The 13,142-nt window shown below is 46.8% G+C and overlaps 1 protein-coding gene across 1 annotated transcript in view; it reads left to right on the forward strand.

Moving 5' to 3' along the window:
• The window catches only part of LOC147099956 (uncharacterized), a 72,601-nt gene extending 61,090 nt beyond the window's left edge, over nt 1-11,511 (forward strand). The window contains exons 4-5 of the mRNA XM_085968977.1: nt 6,951-7,023; nt 10,098-11,511. Of these exons, the coding sequence (XP_085825103.1) occupies nt 6,960-7,023; nt 10,098-11,230 (1,197 nt within the window). The 5' untranslated portion in view covers nt 6,951-6,959 and the 3' untranslated portion in view covers nt 11,231-11,511. The remainder of the gene's footprint in view (nt 1-6,950; nt 7,024-10,097) is intronic.
• The last annotated feature ends 1,631 nt before the right edge of the window (nt 11,512-13,142 follow it).

The raw sequence follows: 13,142 nt of genomic DNA on the forward strand, positions 1-13,142 counted from the left end.
CAGGCACGATGGGCCGAATGGCCTCCTTCTGTGCTGTATCATTCTATGACTATGACTTTTTAAAAGCACTCTGTAACAGTATTATACAAAGTGTGAGATGGCATGTGCTATACACGCAGGCTTTCTTAATACTGTACTAGTGAATCTTCCTGAAAATAAAATGCAAAAATATTTTTAAAACATGAAAAGGTTATGCAAGGTTAATTTGTACGACTTCTTCCGACCTATGTACGGTTGAGTACCTGCGGGCTTGGAACTGGCAACAGGAGATTCAACCTCGTGTTTTAGGATGTCGTCAGAAGTTCCCTGTTGTTTCCTCTGTTAAAATTTTATAACAAACCAGTGGATTTTTTGCCCATGGAAAGTCAGCACAGATGAAATTCCCCTTCGAGTGCTTTCAGCTCATTCGCTGCTGCAGCTCACGAAGCTCCATCTAGTGGTAGACGTGTGCTGCTGCAGGTGGGACGGGTCGCTTTATAACAATTTTTGCCACTTAGAGGCATGGCAGAATGGTGCTGCTCAAACATAGGACCATCACAGAATCATAGAATGATGCAGCACAGAAGGAGGCCAGTCGGCCCATTGTGCCTGTGCCGGCTCTTTGAAAGAGCTCTCTGTGGTGAATGTAACCTGTTCCACCTTAAGAGAACTACCTTAAGAGATGTACTACTTTCTCTTGGCTGCTGTATACTGTAATACCGGTGGTGACCACACCGGTATATAAACGTTGTGTAGTGATTTGCTGGGCAGTTCAGCCCTGACCTCCGAATAGTAAAGACCTGTTAAAGTTATTCTTGTTGTCTGTGTCCAGTGATTTATAATAAGCATAACTGGGACACACAGACTCAACAGTGGCGACGAGTCCGATCTTACCCTGCGGCAGTTTTACATCCAAGGCAGCTTCGTCCTCAGAATGGGCGTCGAGAAGAGGCATCCGCCCTCATCATCCTGCTGAGCACCACATCGCACGGGAGGCATCGAGAACCCGGGTTAAAAAGAAAAATTCTGACCACGAAGCCCTCCATCAGCGACAGCCAGTGATCATCCCTTCTACCACGGTGGTGGGTAAGCCGATCACCGACACGAGCAGAAAGTCGGCCGCGTTGGCTATGGAGTAGGGGAGGGAAAACGGAGGGAAAAGGGCGGAGAACTCGACCGCGGCCGGTGAAAAGGGCCGGGCTGCAATCGGGGCCGAGAGGCACAGCGACTGGGGCAGCGTTAAGGCCACGAGAACTGCGGAGAACTCAACCGCAGCCGGTGTAAAGGACCGGCCTGCAAGCGGGGCTGAGAGGCACAACAGCAGGGGAAGCGTGAATGCCCACGGGAACCGCAGGGGAGCAAAAGCAGCGTCGGGGAATTGAGAACCGCTGGGGAGGCGAGAACGGCAGCAGCACGGCAATCGCCATTGCAGCCAGCGGGGGAAGAAGGCAAACGCGGGAAGCCGCCATTGTAGTCGGCGGGGGAAGAAGACGAGCGCGGGAAAAACCGCCAAGCGTGGGAAGCCGCCATTTTAGTAGGCGGTGGAAGAAGACAAGCGCGGGAAGCCGCCATTTTGGGAAAAAGAAAATTTAAAGAAACTTGCAAGGATGCCTAAACATGGTAACATCAATGCTTTTGATAGTGATGTCGAAGATTGGGCCACGTATGTAGAACGCATTGGAGTTTATTGTACAGCAAATGAAGTACCAGATGATAAGAAAGCAATAACATTATTAAACTCAATGGGGGCGAAGACGTACGGGTTATTGAAGCATCTGATAACACCAGATAAACCGGCGGATCAGACTTTCGCGAAAATTGTTACGATCCTGCAAGAACATTTAAACCCCACGCCGCTGATGATAGCGGAACGATTTAAATTTTACAGCAGAACGCAGCTGAAAGAGGAAAGCAACGCTGAATTCTTAATTGAACTGCGTAAGCTATCAAAGTACTGTCAGTTTGGTACAGGACTAGCAGATGCTCTGAGAGATAAATTCGTGTGTGGATTATTAAAAGAAGGAACACAAAAGCGTCTGCTAGAAGAAAAGGACCTTATGCTTGAGAAAGCTGTCACCATTGCAGCATCGCACGAGGCCGCAGCAAGAGGCACCGCGGAAATGCAACTAAGGTCATCGGAACTCAGCACCAATCAAATGGCATTGGGTGCAGTAAAGTGTTATCGTTGCGGAAGGACAACCCACGATCAGAATCAGTGCTGGTTCAAAAATCAGGAATGCAGAAAATGTGGCAAGCTCGGTCACATAGCTAAAGTATGCCGGTCAGGTAAGAAGACCAGCAGCAAAAAGTCACCGCAGGAAAAGTGCAAAAAGGTACACAAGGTGACAGAGAACAGTTCGGATGAACAGAAGACGGATTCAGACTCCAGCAGTAAGGAACTGGGTTGTCTAAGAATACATAATGTGGGTAACACAGCAGACCACCAAACTATCTGGGTCACACTTCGGATAGCAGGAGTCCAAGTGAAGATGGAATTGGACACGGGATCGGCATTGACGGTCATGAATAAGCAAGATTACAAAAGGTTATTTCCACACATTCCCTTAAGGGATACGGAGATTGTTTTGAAAACATATACGGGGCAAAGAGTATACCCCATTGGAAAGATAAAGGTAAAGGTGGTCCACAAGGATAAAGAAAGCCGAGGAATGGACTTATATGTGTTACCTGAGGGAGGTCCACCATTACTGGGACGGGAATGGATCAGGAGAATAAATATGGACTGGCATTCCTTCAAAGCACTAACTGTAGATTCCGGCAAAAAGGAAGATGTCAACCCTAAACGACTGTCCAGAATATTGGACGATGCTAAAGAGGTGTTCCAGCAGGGACTGGGAACACTGAAAGGAATTACGGCAAACATCAAAGTTGAAGAACATGCAAATCCAAAATTTTTCAAAGCCAGACCGGTACCTTATGCGATACGACCTGCTGTGGAAGCTGAGCTGGAAGGACTAGAACGGTCCGGAGTATTGTCAAAGGTGGACTGGAGTGAATGGGCCACGCCCATTGTTCCCGTCATGAAGCGTTCATCGAGCAACAAGCCGGGGGAACCGGGGAAGGTTCGCATCTGTGGAGATTTCAAGATCACTGTTAATCCGGTGCTTCACACGGTGCAATATCCGCTTCCGCGGATTGAGGATATCTTCGCTTCGTTGTCTGGTGGGAAACACTTCACCAAGATAGACCTGGCGCAGGCGTACTTACAGATGGAAGTTGAGGAAGAGTCACGCCAGTATCTCACGATCAACACGCATAGAGGCTTGTATCGGTATAATAGACTGGTTTTTGGAGTGGCATCGGCTCCAGCAATTTGGCAGAGGGCCATGGAGCAGGTATTACAGGGAATTCCAGGCACACAATGTTACCTGGACGATATTCTGATTACAGGAGATGATGATGAGGAACATCTTGCAAATTTGGAACTGATGCTCACCAGATTGAAAGAATATGGACTTCGAGTTAATCGCCAGAAATGTGAGTTCTTTCAGAAGCGGATCTCGTACTGTGGTCATGTCATTGACCAGGAGGGGCTTCATAAGTCTCCTGACAAGATCGAAGCTGTTGTGAAGGCTCCCGCTCCGGATAATGTATCCCAGTTGAGGTCGTTCCTAGGGTTGATTAACTATTACCATAAGTTTCTGCCAAATTTATCCACGGTGCTGCACCCGCTGAACGCTCTTTTGCAGAAGGGAGTACCATGGAAGTGGAGCGAGGACTGTAAGAGGGCCTTTCGCAAAAGCAAGGCATTGATCACCTCAGAGGAAGTGTTGGCTCACTTCAACCCAACGCTGCCTATTCGTTTGGCTTGTGATGCTTCTCCATATGGTATTGGGGCAGTACTCTCACACAAGTTGCCAAATGGCTTGGAGAGGCCAGTCGCGTTCGCATCCAGATCATTGACCTCCGCTGAGCGCAACTATGCTCAGATAGATAGGGAGGCTCTCAGCCTTGTGTGGGGAGTAAAGAAGTTTAATCATTACCTGCAGGGCCAAAAGTTTACGCTACTGACAGACCACCAGCCGTTGGTATCCATTTTTAACCCTAAGAAGGGTGTTTCGGTGATGACAGCACAGAGGCTCCAGAGATGGTCCCTTTTCCTAGGGGCACATCAATATCAGATTGAATTCAAAGGTACAAAGCAGCATGGTAATGCTGATGGGCTGTCGCGCCTGCCACTACCTACAGCGGAGGAGGCACCGACGGTTGACCCTGTTGAGTTATTTCACTCGACCATCATCGAATGTTTACCAGTCACCAATGCAAGTATTGAAAGAGCAACCAGGAACGACCCGACACTGTCCTGGGCCTACGAATTGACAGTGAAGGGATGGCCAGCACATGGTGATCCACTGTTACCGGCATTCTCAGCAAGACAAGAACAGCTGTCCGTCTGTCAAGGAACATTGATGTATGGAACAAGGGTGATTATTCCTCCTAAGTTAAGAGAGAGAGTTCTAAAGGAACTGCATGAAGGTCATCTGGGGGGAGTCAAGATGAAAAGCTTTGCTAGGGCTTATGTGTGGTGGCCGGGTATCGACCAACAGATAGAGGATCTGACGAAAAGCTGCTCAGGGTGCCAAAAAGTTCAAAATGCACCTCCGATTGCACCGCTGCATCCATGGGAATGGCCTTCAACCCCATGGCAACGTGTACATATTGACTTTGCTGGTCCATTCATGGACTCCATGTTTTTAATTGCGGTGGACGCACATTCTAAATGGCCAGAAGTGATTAAGATGACTACCACTACCTCGGAAAAGACGATCGTGGTGCTAAGAACGATATTTGCAAGAAATGGATTGCCAGAACAAATATGTTCAGACAACGGACCGCAGTTCCTGTCAGAAGAATTCCAGAAATTCATGAAGAAGAATGGGGTGAAACATTATACCTCTGCCCCATATCATCCGGCTACAAACGGGTTGGCCGAGAGATTTGTACAAACGTTCAAAAAAAGCAATAAAGGCCATGAGCGAAGATCAGATTCCACTACAACACAAGGTGGACAATTTCCTACTGGCATATCGAAACGCCACTCATGCAGTGACAAACCAAAGTCCTGCCATGATGTTCTATAACAGGAGGTTGCGGTCCAGGTTGGACTTGTTAAAACCAAATGTGCGGAGGGAAGTCGAAAACAAACAGTTCCAGCATATAAATAACAAGACCACTCGGAGTTTCGAAATAGGACAACCAGTGTTAGCCCGGGACTATAAAAATGAGAAATGGCAATCTGGAACAATTCGGGCCAGACAAGGACCCCTGATGTACACGGTAGATATGGGTGAAAATGTAATACGACGTCATGCTGACCAACTGGTAGAATCGAGAACAAGGGTCGAACCCATAGTTACGGCAGAGACAACCGTGGAAGAAGTTAGTGAACCTGAAGCATCTACCTCAGAAGTGAATGTACCTGATGATGATGTCCAATCCATAAGAGATCAACTAGATGAGTCACCCCAGCAACGAGAATCAGAGACCCCTGAAAGGCGTTATCCAACTCGGATCAGGAGGCCTCCTCAGAGACTGAATCTTTGAACTGTTTTGCATGAAGTTGTATATATATATATATATATATATATGTTATTATGTTATGTTAAATGGGGATATACACTGTTAAGCTAAAAAGGGAGGATTGTGGTGTATGTAACCTGTTCCACCTTAAGAGAACTACCTTAAGAGATGTACTACTTTCTCTTGGCTGCTGTATACTGTAATACCGGTGGTGACCACACCAGTATATAAACGTTGTGTAGTGATTTGCTGGGCAGTTCAGCCCTGACCTCCGAATAGTAAAGACCTGTTAAAGTTATTCTTGTTGTCTGTGTCCAGTGATTTATAATAAGCATAACTGGGACACACAGACTTAACACTCTCCAATTAGTCCCACTGCCCCTGCCCTTTTCCCCATAGCCCTGTAATTTATTCCTCTTCAAGTATTTATCCAATTCCCTTTTGAAAGTTACTATTGAATCTGCTTCCACCGCCCTTTCAGGCAGCGCATTCCCGATCACAACAACTCGCTGCGTAAAAAACATTTCTCCTCATCTCATCAACAAGAAGTCCAAGACATATAAATCAAATGTAATATATTATGGATATTCTATCAATATCTATTAAATTGTTGTTTGTCAGCATTGATTGTCATTCAGTAAACTTGGAGTGACAGTAATTTACCCCTGAATACGAACATCTTGTGCAACAGCCACTTGGATGTCAACTATGACATCCGACATTTGAATATCCCACTCCAAAAATGTTGTGCAATTTCATTCTCTTGAACTTGAAATCACATTGTACAATGTAACTGCTTTACCCAGAGAGTGGTGAGAATGTGGAACTCGCTCCCACAGGGAGTGGTTGAGGCGAATAGTATAGATGCATTTAAGGGGAAGCTAGATAAACACATGAGGGAGAAAGGAATAGAAGGTTAGGGAGGGTTAGGTCGATGGGGTGAGATCAAGTGGGGTGGGAGGAGGCCCATGTGGAGCATAAACACCAGCATAGACATGTTGGGCCGAATGCAATGTTCCCTTGAAGCTGCGTGGCGGCGCAACACTCTGGAGCTCCTGCGCGGCCGACTCACCGGCTTTTAAATGGGGAAAAACCCCGCATGCCCGGTATTTTGAATGGGTGGCGCGGTCGCTTAAAGGGGCTGCTCACCCAAAAATAAAATTAAAGGGAACATTAGCCGAATGGCCTGTTTCTATGTTGTAAATTCTATCTAATAGATAATAACCTGCAGGTTAATGCCTCTGTTACACAGCAGCCAAAGAAATTGCGTATGAGCACTTTAGGCGTGTGTCTGCATAATATCAGTGCAAAGTGATTGCATTGCTGCTTTGTAACTCCTTTCTGCTGATCAATTCTGCATTTTGGGTCAGAAAAATGGCTCAGGTTTTGGAAAGTGCCTTTAATTCATTAACTTCTTTTATCTTTACCAGGATATTAATATGTCATCGACGTTGTTTGAGATGGCGTTACTACATGCTATAAGTGATTTTACCAAAGAAAGAGGCAAGGCTGTTTAATTTCTATACTCTTTACAATCAGGTAGTGTAAAAGACAGTAATAGCTCACTATGACCAGGCTGCTTAAATGCTGAGTGTCACAGACCAAGGGGGAAAAATTCAGTTGTTTGCGCCTCCCGTTAGCGCCTTAAGAGGGCGCTAATGGGGCGCAAAGCAACTAGCGCCCGGGCGCGGCGATGTTTGCGCTGCTCGCGAAATTAACTAGACATTTTGCGGCGGCGCTAAACACTACCGCCACGATCTCCTGCGCCGGCAGATCGTGACGTCAGTCAAGTGCGCAACGCCCCGGTAGCGCCCCAGACCGGATATTGAGTGGCGCCCCCTGCCTTACCGCCTGCCGCTAGCAACGACAGGTTGAGGGGAGCGTTTTGCAGTCAGGAAGGGACTGGGGGAGCGCTATTTAAAGGCGACCACTTCCTGCCTTTTTTTGTTGGTGACATTTTTGCACCACGCATTCTGAGAGAGAGAGAGAGAGACTTCTGGAGAGATTCAACGCTGTGTGAAGGGGTTTTGGGTACTGAGCAGCACTTTGCAGGTTCATTTTGATTTGCCCTTCCTTGCTTCGCCAGCGCTCTGAGGTAGCGCCTCACTCCTCAGCCTTTGCACCTTAAGACAGGTGTGAAGCGCCTGATTTAGCGCTCCAATCACCTCCAGGGGCGATAAAAGCCAAGTTTGCCGTTGGAGGCAATAATTAGCGCCAGGCGCTAAACTTTGTGCACGGCCGATAATGGCGCCCCAAATGGGACGATACCGAATTTTTCCCCCCCAAGTGTTCACACCTCCGCTGGGTTACCTGAAGTCTTGCACTATATACCGTCCAGCACTCATCAAGTTGAGGGATGTCAGTGGTGAAGAATTAAACATTTTTCTCCCTACTTTTCGCATCAAGTGACATGGGCTCGAGAGGAAAAACTCAGCCAATCACAATGCAGTGACCCCCCTTCCTCCCTCCCTCCCCTCACTGGAAAGGTTTTAGTATTTGGAAGTTGGATGAGGACTTCCCCCTGCTCGCCCCAATTCTCACACACACACACACTGGGGTTGATTTTCGCTGCCTTTGCCTGCTGTTAAAGGGGCAGTTAGGGCCTCGAAATGGGGCCAGTCGCCTTCCCGGCCCGTTAACACCGGTGATGTTGAAAGAGGCTGGGTGTTCAAAGTGCCTGCCTGCTTCAGGCGCGAGGCCCCTGTTAATCTGCTAATCGGAGCCCTGTGACCTAAATAGGAACCCCGAGTGCCATTATTGTTGGGAGCCTGAGCCCAGCTCACTCCGACCACGTCCACGGACAATAGGAGAAAAGAGGCTCCATCAGAGGAAACTGTTGCATTATTTCTGTGGGCCTCAGAGGAGCAGGAATGCACCTCTGGGTCCCGAAAAAATAAACTGCGCCGCTGACGCCCCGGGACCCCCACCCGCCGCGAATCGAGACCGCCCCCCTCCCCCCCACCATGCAACTTACCTTGCTGGTGGCTGCCCAGTTGGGCCACAGTTATGGACATGATGCACAGGGGGGTGATGGCTATGAGCAGTCAAGCGATGCTTCTGGATACGGACAAGGCCAAAGTGGGTACGGTTCAAGTGATGGACAAGCACAGTCAGGGTTGAATTCTCAATCCTCAACACCGGCTATGGACAGAGTGGACAAGGCTATGCAAGTCAGAGTTAGCTGTGGCTCAAAATCCGAGACCGAGCATAGTTCCCCGATCTTCAGGCCTCAGTCCGGTGAGCTGCATCGGACGCCTGTTTGTCGGCCAGCATCTCCCCTGCCAAATTTGAATGAGGCCGGGGCCTCAAAATCGCGAGGGGGTTGGTGGGGGCCGGGGGGGGGTGGGGGGTGGCCTCTTCGCTGGAGGAACTGGCAGCCTACCAGCTCGTTCCGCCGATCGCTTGTCCAATAGTCAAAATCGACCCCGCCGTCTGGGCTCACACACATAGAATAGTAACCGGTGTAATCACTGCATAAAAAAACGGTGTTGAGTTCTCATGCTCGCTATTTTAGCAAAGTGTTTACCTATTGATTAATGTCAAGAGTAAAATTAATTTCATGCGCTTTTGCTTGTTCGACATCCAGTACTGGACGAGCTGAAATTTCCTCCAATTAAACATTGGGAAGACCAAAGCCATTGTCTTCGGTCCCTGCCACAAACTCCGCTCCCTAGCCACCGATTCCATTCCCCTCCCCGGCCACTGTCTGAGGCTGAACCAGACTGTTCGCCACCTCAGAGTCCTGTTCGACCCTGAGCTGAGCTTCCGACCCCGCATCTTCTCCATCACCAAGACCGCCTGTTTCTACCTCCGTCATTTTGTCCAGTCTCTGCTCCTTCCTCAGCTCACCTGCTGCTGAAACCCTTAGCCATGCCTCTATTACTTTAAGACTCAACTATTGCAATGTGCTGCTTGCCGGCCTCCCTCTTCCACCCTCCACAAACCTGAGCTCATCCAAAACTCAGCTGCCCCCATGTCCTAACTTGCACCAGGTCCCGTTCACCCATCACCCCTGTGCTCGCCGACAAACATTGGCTTCCGGTCCAGCAACACCTCGAATTTAAAATGTTATCATTGTTTTTAAATCCCTCCATAGCCTCTTCCAGTCCTATAACTGTCTGAGAACTCTGCATTTCTCCAATTCTGGCCTCTTATGCATTTCCGATTTCCTTCGCCCCATCGTTGGCGGCCGTGCCTTCAGCTGCCTTGGAGCTAAGCTCTGGAATTCCCTCCCTAAACCGCTCCACCTCTCTCTCCTCCTTTAAGATGGTCATTGAAAGCTTCCTCTTTAACCAAGCTTTTAGCCACCTGTCCTAATATCTCCTTACGTGATTTTTGGTGTCATTTTTGTCTGATAACGCTCCTGTGAAGCGCCTTGGGAAATTTTACTATGTAAAGGCGACATATAAATGTTGGTGTTCTTACACAGCACAATTTCAACCCATAAGTAGTCATCAAAGTATTGGTATGAATGAAACAGTCTGGTTGATTTTTTGTTGAAAAGATTCATGTAAGTATTTTTCTTGGATTAAACGCTGTAGTTATTAAAAAATGACAAAAATTTATATTTCTGCTAGACCGTATGTTGTATAAAGAGGGTCCACAGAATCAAAGTAAAACACTAGAACTTTCTCCAAGGCTTTTTCAGGCTTTGGTCAGTTTAATAAAGGACATTCCTATGGAAAGTTTGGAGCAGCCAAACATCAGTGTGGGAACTGGTGTCACGGAGAAAGATGGAGAGGGAGTAGAAGAAAACCCCATCGATCGTAACGTGCTTTCTGAAATCAACAGCGTGCTAGAGAATATATACCTTGATGCAAACTGGACAAAAATAATAAATAATACATCCTCAGTCCATCTCCTTCCGGAAGATGTCACTCCAACTGAATCAGCCATCAAGGAGACACAGCCAATGAGCAAAGAGATCATTCTAGTTGGGGTTACAGACATGGGTAACAGAGATGCAAACACATCACAGGCTCAAAGCGGAAACCTTATGAAACAAGGCGTGACGGAGAGTGCACCTGAAAGCACTGCCCACGAGGGAGAATCTGGACCCAATTACTTGGCTACCCAGTTGGCAAAGGAGATCAATAGGTATTTGCAGAATGTTTCGCCAGCTAATGAGACCGTTAAAATGACAAATACAAGCTATTTGTATGGACATGGACAGAGGTTTTTGGAACTTCTTGCAAAACTTAACAAAGTGATAGTGACAGCACCAAAAGTGCTCCTTGTGGACAAAAAGGAGGACCTCGTGATGAGTGAAAGCATCTTGTTGAAGATCCTTACCTTGAGCAACACCGTTCTTCAGGATCTCAGTGACCGAATGTCAGTAAACGTGTCACACGAGACTGCCAATGCTGAACCAGACAAACCTTTGCTAATGAAAGAAGAATTAATCAACAGAGTATCCAAGCAGAAAGAATTTGACCAAATTAATCGCTTTGTGCAAATGTTTTACAAGCTGGAAGAAAACCTTTCCAATCTGAAGCTGTTTCTGGAAACATACAAAAAGGGGAAGAATCGCAAAATGGCCGAACGTCTTTTGGACCAGTCGCTCAGCCTGGTTGGTCAGTTGGGACAGATCCCGTGGCTGAAAGGGAAAAACTCTTTCATAGACTTTGAACTGGAGGCTTTGAGAGACTTTGCGGGGGTACTGTCAGATATAGAATTTAAACAGCACGAGCCATCAGTGGGATCAACATGAAGACATCAACATAAAGAGATGACATCAAATTAAGCAATTGGGTCTACCTGTAATTACAATCGGCTGTGGTAATATTTACTTCCAAAAGAAGATAATCAGCACTTGAAACCATTGATAATTTAGAAGTATTTTTAAAAATTGATGTATGTACACATAAATATGCTCATTCTCCACATACGCCAAGTCAAAATAGATCTTGCTTAAACATGCTTTCTATCTAATCTGAATAATTAAGTTAAAATATTCATTTCAGCTGAAGTATTAAAATTCTGGTATGGACACCACATTTGTCTTGTGCTTTTTTAGAAAACAATTGTGCTGTAATTAAAAGGGGAGAGGAGGCCAGATGAGTGTCTGACGAAAATACAAAGCTGCCTTCCTACATGTAGGGCCTGCAGTTGCCAAGCAGCTGCTTTTTGTGGAGACATCGTGGGGTAGAGTTTCCGCCCGGTTGTGCTGGGTTTTTTTCGACGCCATTCGCCTGCAAAAGATTGCGGGGGTTTTAAGCGCAAATTGCGTTCAGCGCAAAAAATCGAGTTTTCGTGATATTTTTGGGCTGGTTTAAAAAAAATAACATAGCGCTAGAAGCCGGCCCCGCCCACAAAAACTGGCCGCTTCCCCACAATTCGGAGTTTCCGCTAATTACGCTCGTCGGTTGGGCCTTTGGACGCAAGGACACTAATAGGCACGTTTTGAAAGCTTTTGAATGAAATTTATTTTTAATTTACTAAGAAACTAACCCCGATATAGCTAGAAAATGCTTCTGTGAATTTTTTTTAAGTCATTTTCAGTCATTTAAACTCAGGTTACTCAAAATGGTGGATTGACACTGATTAAAAATGCTTATTTTTTGTGATAAACCCATTTTCAGCTGTATTAATGAAACTTTACCAAGTTACCGCTCTTAACTATATCAAGGAATATTTTTTAAAGCAAAATTTTTATTAAACTTAAGTTTTAAAACGCTGCCTAATTGCTCTGGTTCATCTCAGATTTTGCATTTCCCGATATGCAAATGAGTTTGAGTGATCACTGACCAACATTTATGTTACATGCTACTTCTCTGCCCAAGCCTGGATGTTGTCCAGGTCTTGCTGTAGGCTGGCCTGGGTGGCTTCATTATCTGTAGGTACAGAGCATTGTTGTTGTCGAATCGTCAGCAAACTACCCCACTCCTGACCTTACAACAAAGGGAAGGTCATTGATGAAGCAGCGAAAGGTGGTTGAGCCGAGGACCTGGCTGAGGAATTCCTGCAGTGATGTCCCACGACTGCGATGATTTACTTCAAACAACCATGACCATTCCTTTGTGTCAGGTAGAATGCCTCCCACTGCAGGGTTTTGCTCTTGACCTCCATTGCTCTCAGTTTTGTTAGGGCTCCTTGGTTGAATGCCACCTTGAGGCACTTACTTTCACCACTCCTTTGGTATTTAGCGGTTGTATCCATGTATGGATCGAGGCTGTGATGTGGTCTGGAGCTGAAAGTTCAAAAATGAATTTCAGTGAGATTATGAAACAGGCTTCATCCTCACTCCATTGCAATTTTTTGAAGGCAAAACTCATTCTTGTTCACTCCCTCCACCACCGGCGTACCGTGTCTGCAGTGTGCACCATCTACAAGATGCACTGCAGCAACTCGCCAAGGCTTCTTTGGCAGCACCTCCCAAACCCGTGACCTCTACCACCTAGAAGGACAAGGGCAGCAGGCACATGGGAACACCACCACCTCCAAGTTCCCCTCCAAGTCACACACGTGATATCAAGAAACGGCTGAGCGCACTAGATACAGCAAAGGCTATGGGCCCCGACAACATCCCAGCTATCATGCTGAAGACTTGTGCTCCAGAACTAGCCGTGCTTCTAGCCAAGCTGTTCCAGTACAGCTACAACACTGTCATCTATCCGACAATG

The sequence above is a fragment of the Somniosus microcephalus genome, chromosome 27 (assembly GCF_052327205.1).
Source record: "Somniosus microcephalus isolate GS21.2 chromosome 27, FLI_Smic_1.0, whole genome shotgun sequence".
Classification (NCBI taxonomy): domain Eukaryota; kingdom Metazoa; phylum Chordata; class Chondrichthyes; order Squaliformes; family Somniosidae; genus Somniosus; species Somniosus microcephalus.